Genomic DNA, 11260 nt, shown 5'->3' with positions numbered 1-11260 from the left:
AAAAAAATAAATAAACTTTTTCCCGGGATTCCCGGGAAATGGCTCGTCATTTCCCGGGATTTGATTCATGTCATTTTCGGGAAAAATATTAAACCCTATCCCAAACCGCAGAAAATACTTTTATGCAGCCCAACTAAGATATATAGTAGGTTGGTGTAATACAGGCTATTTTGCAAAGTGGAAAGAAATAGAAAAACAAAATGCAGGACACCCAGTATAAAACATTATAGGAGATCAAGAAATGTACAAAAAGGCAGAAAACCAAATAGATCCTATTTCAAGCTTTACACTCAAAAAATGGTTCCACATTATAAGAGAATATAAGATCCAGAAGGATGCTAACCTATTAAAATGGGTAGCATATGACAGTAATTTTAAACCGCCTAAATATGACAACAGATTTAAACAGTGGACAAATAAGGGAATTACAGCATGGTGCGTTTTTAATGAAGGATATTAAAGAAACTTATAACTTAGACAAGAGAGAATTTTATAGATACCTACAACTTAGAGCTTATTATATGAAAGAGAGCAGGGCAGATCCATCCAGGGAAGTACACCAGATAATCCAAATAAAGAAAGTAAAGTTTGAGTCATATCCAGGCTATATAAAAGCTTGCTCATAAACAGATCCTCCACCAAATACATAAAAGAAAAATGGGAATCAGAATTTAACATAAAAATCACAGATGAAGACTGGCTAAACATGTGGAGGTTCCATACCACAAACACAAATTCAAGAATCAGGGAATTGTCCTGGAAAAATCCATCCATCCATCCATCCATTCGCTTCCGCACATCCTGTTAAGGGTCGCGGGGGGGCTGGAGCCTATCCCAGCTGTCATAGGGCGAGAGGCAGGGTACACCCTGAACAGGTCGCCAGCCTGTTGCAGGGCCAACACGGAGTGACAGACAACCTTTCACACACTCATTCACACCTATGGGCAATTTAGATTAGCCAATTAACCTAACCCCAGTAAGTGCATGTCTTTGGAATGTGGGAGGAAACCGGAGTACCCGGAGGAAACCCACGCAAGCACGGGGAGAACATGCTGGAAAAATCTAATCTGTTTTTTTTTTAATCTCACCCAAGGTCAAAAGTAAACAGTTAAACAAAAGTGTACCCTGCTGTGTAATTTTCCTGAAGAACGTATACAAAAAAGGGACATATCTGGTTAAAATACTACTAGTAGCCGGTAAAAAGGAAATTACAAGGAAATGTGGGGAAAAAGATCCCCCTACTATGGACCAATGGATACAGACTGTAGAAGAAATTCAACTGATGGAAAAGATGACACACCGACTAAAGCTACAAGAAGACCAACACAAGGTGAAATGGTCAAAATGGACGTTATATTGAACAGCAACAAAGAACCCAGGACAATCTTGATTGAATAAATGAACAGAGGAACATGGACTTTTGCTTGGACTGCCGCTCCCAACTGCCGACTATTGTTATACTGTATGTGTATGGATGTTGTATTTGTTACCGTTTGTTCCAACTGATTATAAAAAAAATATGATTATAAAAATAAAGTGGAAAAAAAGAGGTGAATGAAAAGAAACAGTCATTGCATGGGAGGGAGGGAGCCAATGAAGAGAAGCCAATATGGTATTATGTTTCCACCGCTGAGGTGCTGGTGTTGGTTTCAATGAACCGGCGAAACGCTTAAGAATAGAGAAACATGATCTCTCTCTTTCTAGTCCTTGTCAGTACTCTAGCTAAGGGAGCTTTTAGGACAGCCTGTAAATAATGAATTACAATAGTCCAGCCGAGAAGTAATAAATGAATGAATTAGCTTTTCTGCATCAATCCGAGACAAGATGTTTCTAATTTTAGAGATATTGCACAAGTGCAAAAAGCAGTCCTACATATTTGTTTAATATGTGCGCTGAAAGAGATAGCTTGGTCAAAAATGACTCCAAGATTTCTCACTGTTACTGGAGGCCAAGGTAACACCATCCAGAGTAACTCACCTGCCTCCACTACTCCTTGCAGCTTCACCTGTCTCATTGTCATTCACACACATGTATCCTCTCACTCTCCAAGATTGTGTTAAACAATCTGGTTAAAAGGTGCAGTGCCCTCTCTCCTAGACATCTCCATACTTTCACAGATATGTCATCAGGACCAACCGCCTTTTCACTCTACATAGCTGCCCTCACTTCCTCCTTACTAATCCTCCTCACTTCCTGATTCACTAACTGTACTCCATCCATCCTCCTCTTGCTCTCATTTTCTACATTCATCAGCTCCTCAAAGTACTCCTTTCATCCTCTCAGTGCACTCTTCATTCATTAGTGCATTTCCATCTCCATCCTTCACTATCATAACCTGCTGCACATCCTTTCTAATTTGGTTTCTCTGCCTCTCACATTCAACTCACTATAAGCCTTTGCCACCTCTGTCTTTGGTACTAGACGCCTCCCAGTACTCATGTTTACTTTCTTCATCTCCCTAACTATCCCACTTCCTTTGAATACTCTCCTATCATAAACATTTTCTAGATGATCCAGATTATTTCACTTGTTTCACTTGGGGTCGTTCTTCTTACCAACCCACTTTCAAGGAAATAGGCGGCGGTATTTCACAACGATCCCTACATTAAAGCGAAAGAAGAAAAGAGATGTTGGCGTTTGCTGCCTGGTTTCCAATCCGGGCTACGCGGAGATGAAAATCAATCACCACGTCTCGACTACCACGTCACTCGCCGGAGTCTTTCTCGTTGCTTGACGTTAGTTAGCCAGAGGTTAGCATCTGGCTATTGAGAAATGCCACATTTTCCAGAAAAGGGGGGATTTTCACATCTTTGCTCGTAAGTAATAAACCGGCCAGAGGCTGCGAACATGTAACATTCCTGTGTTTGTCGCCGATTAGTAAAAATAGGATGTTTTAGCTTTCTCCCACAGCCAATCTCAAACGTTACTCTGTGCGGATGCCTAAAATGCTAAAGTTAGGTCGTCTAAGCTGTTACCTGCTTTACTTTTTAAAACAGTGCTTCTCCGTTTTGGCTAATTTGTGTCTAAAGTTTAAATACGTTGCATTTATAGCGAGAACATGCTGGATGTACTGTGTCGTACCGGCTCTACAGGCCTATCTGATAAAAGAGCTCAGAAGTTCCCTTCAAAAATATAATGCGCATAACTTTTCATTTATAGCATTGCTCTCTAAAAGGTCATGATGGTAAATGAAGACAACAGGACGTGTGGAACAAGGCAGATGTCCCTCTTCCGGTTTCATATTTATAGTAATAAGTAAAGCAACAAGTAGAAGAAATCGCCATGATGGGAAGGTTGGTTTGATTCACATGCCCTTAACGTGTCTGTGACATTTTAGGCATACTTTGCTGAGGCTCTCGTTTCTTTTGCTGACAGGATCAGCTTTTCGTGCCTTTTCCCAGCCTCCTGGCATTTCAGCCTCTCGTCCCAGGTTCTTCCTCGGCTTGTGATACCATCCATCAGACAGCTGCTCTTCATCAGTCTAGTGGTCTGCCTCATAGGGCTGCTCTACCTACTGCTTGTTGCTGGAAAGGGGCACGTCAGCTGGATCACAAAGGAAACTCACTTCCACAGGTTTTTACATAATTGTGGTCCAATTGCAGATGCACCTCATAAACACAGGAAGTGGCATTTCAAACGTTACAATTCTGTATTGTTCAACAGGCACTTAGCGAGAGTCACTGATATTGATGCAACAGATACAACCAACCCCAACTTGAACTACGGCCTGGTTGTGGACTGTGGCAGCAGTGGCTCCAGGGTATTCGTGTACTGCTGGCCCCGGCACAACGGTAATCCCCATGAACTGCTAGACATCCGGCAAATGCGAGATCAGCACCGCAAGCCAGTGGTCATGAAGATCAAGCCAGGTGAGATGCCCAGTGTTTGGCTTAAAAGGTTATCACAGAATTATTTCAAAGAGGTGATGTAAGCATTTCAACAGTTTGCACTGCTTTTTATTTATCCGTTGTGAAGCAATACGTGTTTTTTCCTTCAGGTATCTCCAAATTGGCTAAAACACCGGAGAAAGCCAGTGATTATATATACCCTCTGCTAAGCTTTGCTGCACAACACATCCCCAAACATAAGCACCAAGAAACACCCTTGTATGTCCTTTGCACAGCTGGAATGAGAATCCTACCTGAGAGGTAAAGTTAACCCTAATAAGAATGACCTCATCAAATCTTAACCTGTACACACCTGAACTGACCTGAGTTATCGTTAAAAGCAACAATTTTGTTAATGAGAGTTTTTTTTTTGTGTGTGCTTGTTTGATTTCAGCCAACAGGAAGCGCTTCTTGAGGATCTGCGCACAGATATTCCAGTGCACTTCAACTTCCTCTTCTCGGATTCTCACGTGGAAGTGATTTCTGGAAAACAAGAAGGTACATAAAATGGAAACATAAGAATGAATATCAGTGCGCTCCACTGCAATAGACTGAAGCTGCATATTTATTGGTATTCTGAATGAAAGTGTTTGTGTTGTGTTATATTTACTACAGTCGGGTATATTTGATTTGTGGGCACTGAAGTATTTTCTGACAGTTGTAATCCAAATTATTTGCCTTATCTAAATTAGTGGGTACCCGGAGAAAACCCACGCAGACACAGGGAGAACATGCAAACTCCACACAGAAAGGCCCCGACCAAGGTGGATTCAAACCCAGGCCTTCTTGCTGTGAGGCAACAGTGCTAACCACCGTGCCACCATGCTGCCCACAGGACATGCAGTTAGTGGGGTTAGGTTAATTGGTTGATTTTTAAAGTTCCCATAGGTGTGAATGTGAGTATGAATGGCTGGCTGTCTCTCTGTGTTGGCCCTGCGACAGGCTGGCAGCCCGTACAGGGTGTACCCTGCCTCTCGCCCTATGACAGCTGGGATGGGCTCCAGCCTCTCCACAACCCTGAAAAGGATAAGCAGAAGTGCATGGATGGATGTATAAATTAGAGGGAATGTAGGCCTTTTAAAAAATAAATTAATTACTTAATTAAAACCAATGTAGCTTTGAAGATGCTAACTAAGCTTTTTGTGATAACTTGCATTGGATTTTTTTGGTTTTAGGTGTCTATGCTTGGATTGGAATAAACTTTGTCCTTGGAAGGTTTAATCATGAGCACAATGGTAAGAATTTGAGCTTCAAGCAGGTAGTATTTCAGTAGTTTCCTATTTTAAGTTCATATTTTAAGTTCGCCAAACAGCTGCTGTGCTGCATGATAACTAGTCCATGGAGACTTTTGGGAAACTTAAGTCTCAGCTAGCACAGTGCTCATGTGATGTACTTTCATTAACTGAATCTTAAACCTCTTTGCTGTCAATGATCCAAGACGGGGAAGCTGTAGTGGAGGTACATGTACCAGGCAACGACCAGCAGGAGACTCTGATGAGGAAAAGGACCGCTGGTGTCCTGGACATGGGTGGTGTCTCCACACAGATTGCGTACGAAGTGCCCAAAACTGTAAGCTTTGCTTCTCCACAGCAGGTTATTATCCACAACCAATTCTGTTTTCGTGCTGTCTTTGGTTTTTGTCACTCACCCTCTGTTCTTCTCCCCCTATCCCCCCTTCTTCCAACCTCTGTCATTTCCTGGTAAAACCTGTATGCACCATTTTTGTCCCGTGGAGATGATGTGCTCTCCATTCATCACTGTAAGCCAGCTGCAGGCTCGGCATACACCGCTCGTCCGTTTTGCTCTCACTGTTTGACTGCTAGATAGTGCCGGCTTCTTTGATATTTTGCACTACATTAGCTGAGACACAATATTTAGCTTCCTCTTTTTGTTGTCTCAGTTATGGTTGGCCTGCTGTAATAATTAAGGTGTTTTCCTGTGTATACACACTTTAGAGGTGTGTGTGTGTGCATGAGTGGAGGGAGGGGGGGTCATTTCTCGCGCTGATGTGTATTTTTTCTGTAGGAGGAAGTCGCCAAGAACTTACTGGCCGAGTTTAACTTGGGGTGTGACGCACATCACACAGAGCATGTTTATCGTGTTTATGTGTCCACCTTCCTGGGTTATGGAGGAAATGCAGCACGCCAAAGATACGAGGAGAAACTCATCAGAAATACTGCCACTCGAAACAAGTGAGCTCTCTGAGCTTAATTACATTTTCCTTCTTCAGGAGGCACTACACAGTAATGCAGATATTTATACTGTAATCCTGATTTATTCAGGCTCTTAGGTCAGCATATTGGTGAAACAATAGAGTCTCCTCTCCTGGATCCTTGTCTACCCGCTGACCTGCAGGATGAGATCGGTCCACCTACGCAGCGGCTCTATCTGCGAGGCACGGGAGACTTTGACCAGTGTAGGCAAATTCTCCAGCCATTCCTCAACCGCACCAATGACACCCAAACCTCCCTCAGTGGCGTCTACCAGCCGACAATTGACTACAGCAGCAGTCAGTTCTATGGCTTTTCTGAGTTCTACTACTGCACAGAGGATGTGCTCCGCATGGGTGGGGATTATAATGCTTCAAAGTATGCCCAGGCTGCCAAGGTAAGTGCCACTTAAAAAAAAAAAAAATAGTCCCTGCAATTATTAGAGAGCTTCCAGGAATAAAATATTATTGCTATCAGAAGTAAAGTTTAAACCTAAAATTTATCTGTCAGAGCAAGCTGTCACACCACTGCTTACAAATTCTTATTGCTCAGTATTTAAAATTTTACGTTTATCTGTGATTGGCCTTGGAATCTTCTTATCATCATAGTATAACTCAAAGTCTGTTAAACCTCAGGGATCTCAAATGAGAACAGGTTTACACTGAGCACATGTGGCAGGGGTGAGAAGAGTCTGGAGACACGTGGCAAAAGTTGCACTGCCCGCAACATCATCTATGAAAAGAACAGGACACCAGTGGCAGACCTGCCAGTTCTGGTGTTCTTTTGCCAGTAGAACTCTACAGTGCTGGGTTGTGGGCGCAGGGCCTGCTAAAGAACCTTAGGTCCTCATGTCACGTCCACGGACTCTCTGACAGTATGGTCAGTAACATGCACATGAGTAGCCCACTGGAGGTCTTGTAGGGTTCTGGCAGTGTTGCTCCGGGTCCTCCGGTCCTGCTTGCTGGGTTGATGACCTTCTCTTAGTAGTGTAACAGGCTGGTATCTCCTCCACACTCTTGAGACTGTGCTAAGAGACACAGTAAACCTCATTGTGACGGCACATTTAGATACACCATCCTGGAGAAGCTGTGCGAGTTGAATGAGCTGCAGGAACCATCTCATGCTACCAGTGGTGACAGGGACACTAGCAAAAAGCAAAACTGGAAAAAAAAATCAAGTCAGCTGGGATAAGGAGAGAGCAATGGTCTGTAGTCACCACTTGCTGAACCATTCCTTTTTTGAGGGTTGCCTTGTTGTTGCCTCTCCAGTGCACCTGTTGTCTGTTTGATTTCCAGCAAAGCAGGTGAAATGGATTCACAATGGTTTGTTTCCTAACTGGACAGATCTATGAAGTTTAGCTGACTTTGTTTTATACTGTGATGAGCAGGTGTTCCTTTCTTCTGAGTTGTGCAGTAGAGTTATTTTAGAGCACTAGAAAGTTTATTGTACTGTTTATCATTCACTTATTACTGGAAACTTTGCTGACGTTGTAGTTGAACATTTACAGAGTTACTGTGCCACCCAGTGGAAGACTCTGAGGGAACGCTTTGACTCTGGCTTATTTGCCTCTCATGCAGATCTCCACAGACTGAAGTAAGTCATACAGGATTCTGCAGCAGTTTCTAAAGCACAACAAACGACTCGTCACATCCCACAATATCTCTGCTGCACAAATGTTCAGCATGCGCTTTATTTTCCTTGTCTGTAGGTACCAGTGTTTTAAATCGGCATGGATGTATGAAGTATTGCACACAGGCTTCTCTTTCCCATCCAGTTATAAAAACCTAAAGACTGCTTTATTGGTCTACGATAAGGAGGTCCAGTGGACTCTTGGAGCTATACTTTACAGAACACGGTTTCTGCCTTTAAGGTAAGATAGATTTTCTCGCACACGTTGGCCTTTCCTAGTCAGTTTAATAATCAATCCTTAAGCATTAAAGCTGTTCTTCAGAATAAGTTCAGTGGTTAGTTGATCTACAGAGTTGTATTTTACTGCACAGCACTCAGTTTATTTCTGCTCCAAACAGTTGTTATATGTGTGAGTTGTTCTTGTTGTGACCTGTTCCAGGGACATCCAGCAGGAAAGCCTGAAAGGAGCACACTCTCACTGGCGGCACAGCTTTTCCTTTGTCAACAATCACTACTTATTCATAGCTTGCATCTTCATCGTTTTGTTTTCTATTATACTGTACTTACGGCGACTCCGCCGCATTCATCGGCGCGCAGCACAGCGCTGCACCCCCTCCTCTGTACCGTGGCTGGAAGAGGGCCTCAGCTCGCCAACACTCCCCATCAACCTCTAAAATTTGTAGAGCGTAAAGTCTGGGCAGCATGTCTGTTTTCCAAAGCCAATCTTCACTCCTTTTCTCTCTGAAGCCATCTCCTTTGTCAGTGACTCTTTGAAGGCTGCTCCCCTTTATGCGTTTTTGATAGATGGTACAAATAAGCAACATTTTGCATGAATCTGTAGGCTTGCCTGAGAAAATACTTGTAATTAAGTTACAAATTCATATTGTTGCCTGTCTACTTTGGGCAATTCCAAAGTGTCTTTAATTTATTTCCAAAAACAAATGGTACTTTCTCTCTAGGTTATCCATAGCTTAAACATTTTGTAGTTTAAATTTTTAATTTCACAAAGTTTGACGAATAAACTACGATGGAATTTTTTTTTTTTCCAATTTTGTATTTGTGTGGGTGCTTGCCCTGCTGTATTCATTTTCTTTGTGCATGTTCTCATCTTTTTTTGTTGTTGTTGTTAAAGTTGTTAGATAAAGTAAGCACTCTGTTTCTACGGAAACCTCAAATGCAATATGATTTATAATTAGTAGAAAGAGAATCTTGCACTGCAGTTAAGGCGCATGTCCCAGTAGGAATAGTCTTTTTGTGTGTGTGTGCGCGTGCGTGTGCGTGCGTGTGTGCATCCAAAACTGACAAGTAGCCTCGAAAAGCTATACTAGTGCAATACATGTCTTATTACTGTTGGGAAATCCTCCAAAACCCATCTACCCTTTGGTCTAGATTTTCAGTCTCTCCGAAGGCCCTGCTGAAAGACTTGCGTTTGGATATCTGGCTGTTAGCTTGGATACAGTTTCATATTTTTATGTTGGGCTTCATTTTCAGAAGCTGTCATATCACTGCTGTGGGGGGGGGGCGGGGGTCTTGTAAACAAGAGCACATGCCCCGTGTTTTCACAAATGAATGTGAAATAAATGTTGTAACACTGCAATCCAATAATAAAAGTTTTATGCTTTTCTGGTCTTTTATTATCTTTTTGATGAAAATGTAAATTTCGTGGTCGTTATTGTGTCTATAATGTGAACTGTTGCTCTTTTATTTGCCAAATGTGGCTTTTAAACTTGTTTTCAGTTTGAAAGCTGCATGAAAGCATCAGTTGAGTTGTGCTTGTTGTGACCTCTTCCAGGGACATCCAGCACAGCCGCTGTGCAGATCCATTGTGGGGGTGGGGGGTGTTTCCAGGTCCTTGTTTTGTTGCATATTTGCTGGTACAAGGCTGCAATCAGACAAATGGGAGAGGAGCTACTATTGAGTTTTGCCATAACAGAATATTCTTGACAAGGTAATGCACACAACGCAGGGTCAATGTGATGTGCTTTGAGAATGAAGCAAACAGACTGCAGTCTCAGCTGTGGTATTTGAAGTTGTCAACAGACGCTCCACAAGTAATGTAAATTGTTGTACTTGCTTATTGTTGCGTAGAGTGGAAGATAAATTCATGGCCACTGTTAGGACAGTTCAAAACATGTTCTAAAATCCCATATTTGCTTGCTCTGATGTAACTTTTCAAACTTAATACATATTATTAGTCTGTTATTACTAAAGATTGACATGATTACCTGCAGCAATTTGTGTGCTATTGAAGGTAGACTGGTTGTTTTCTGCTGCTGTGGCTTTGTCACCTCTCTTATCTCCCACCTTCACTGTTGTAGTAAGTAGTTGTAGCATTAGCAGTTAATGAATGGCAGACTGGTGTTAACCTTCGTATATCCAGGAGTTTCAAATGGCTGCAGAAAATGGTAGAGAAGACTTACAAGTGTTTGGGAGCAACAATGTGAACACAGGATTTAAACATCTGTCTCATAAATTGTACAGTCAGTCTTACAGAAGTGTCCTTGCTGAGTATATGAACATCAGCTGTCACGGCTCCCTTCAAACAAGTGGCTCTTTGAGATGTCAGGTTCTTATAATGCTGAGTCATTGGCCTGTCACCATGTTTCACAAACACACCCACAGTGAGAGTGCTTTGCCTGTAGAGCTTACGTTTCAGCCAATAATGGGTAACACGGGATAGTTTAGCTCAGTTTAACTCATTTGAGTAAGTATAATTAAGATGTTTTTGTGTTTATTGAACAAAAATCATTTTAAAATGGAACTGTGTTACCAATAAATGGTTCAGACAATTGAAAGAAACAATAGTTCGAGTTCAGCTCACTCCCTGTGATGTAAATCAGAGGGTGGAGTAGATTGACAGGTAACTGTTAGGATGAGTTGAATATCCTCAACACAAAACGGGGTCCAGTGGAATATCAAAGTGAAATTTAAACGTCTGTCCTGCAACATGAGACAGGAATCCTCTACCTAAAAACATATAAATAATTAAGAGTAGAAGATGTATTGAAAAAAACAATAGAATGTGTTAAAAATAATTGACCCTTAACAGGTTCCTTGGATTAATGGGAATGTGAGGAACCTGTGAGGCAGCATCATTTCTGTACAAGTTTGAAAGTTTGACAACAATGTCACACTTTTATTTGGGAGCTGTAACTCAAGCATGCATGTGCATTTTCTGAAGGTTCTGCTTTAACTACATGCTATTTCATATGACATATTTATACTGCTATAGTTTATATTTTACAATTAGGATGGTACTGTATTTTTCTTTTTTTATTTATTATGCTAGTATTATTGGTTAGTTAAATGTTTACTGTTTATTGCTGCACCATGGGTCTGAGAGTAATGGAATTTCGATCCTGTGTATGTCCTGTACATATTGCAGATTCAACAATAAAGTTGACTTTGACTTTGATGACTTTCCACATGGTGTGAAATACGGATGATGTTTGCAGATCTGTATGCTCAGATTTTAAAGTGCAGGTGAGGGAAGTTTGTGTTAAATTTACTTTTAAATAGGTTTTAAAACCACCA

General features: G+C 41.6%; 1 protein-coding gene across 2 annotated transcripts; it reads left to right on the top strand.

The window, feature by feature from the left end:
• The first annotated feature begins 2685 nt into the window (after positions 1-2685).
• Positions 2686-9320, top strand: entpd4 (ectonucleoside triphosphate diphosphohydrolase 4). 2 transcript variants are annotated; one of them, XM_030738345.1, is made up of 13 exons: positions 2686-2816; positions 3160-3293; positions 3376-3573; positions 3664-3869; positions 3998-4148; positions 4282-4385; positions 5063-5122; positions 5326-5456; positions 5913-6079; positions 6170-6494; positions 7605-7690; positions 7806-7967; positions 8166-9320. In XM_030738345.1, exons 2-13 carry the CDS (start codon positions 3283-3285, stop codon positions 8398-8400), a joined length of 1836 nt encoding a protein of 611 aa, XP_030594205.1. In that variant the 5' UTR covers positions 2686-2816; positions 3160-3282; the 3' UTR covers positions 8401-9320. The 2 variants fall into 2 exon arrangements, with proteins under 2 accessions (XP_030594205.1, XP_030594204.1); XM_030738344.1 differs by having other exon boundaries at positions 5326-5480.
• Positions 9321-11260: the final 1940 nt, after the last annotated feature.

Source organism: Archocentrus centrarchus, chromosome 9 (genome assembly GCF_007364275.1).
Source record: "Archocentrus centrarchus isolate MPI-CPG fArcCen1 chromosome 9, fArcCen1, whole genome shotgun sequence".
In the NCBI taxonomy this organism is placed as follows: domain Eukaryota; kingdom Metazoa; phylum Chordata; class Actinopteri; order Cichliformes; family Cichlidae; genus Archocentrus; species Archocentrus centrarchus.
The sequence above is the reverse complement of the archived record's forward strand: the minus strand, read 5'-3'. Positions and strand labels throughout refer to the sequence as shown.

Bases quoted from the DNA above. Each gene is read 5' to 3' on its own strand.
- entpd4 (XM_030738344.1), top strand. The intron at 4,386-5,062 runs GTACATAAAATG...TTTTGGTTTTAG, and splicing joins GATTTCTGGAAAACAAGAAG to GTGTCTATGCTTGGATTGGA. The intron at 6,495-7,604 runs GTAAGTGCCACT...GAACATTTACAG, and splicing joins AGTATGCCCAGGCTGCCAAG to AGTTACTGTGCCACCCAGTG.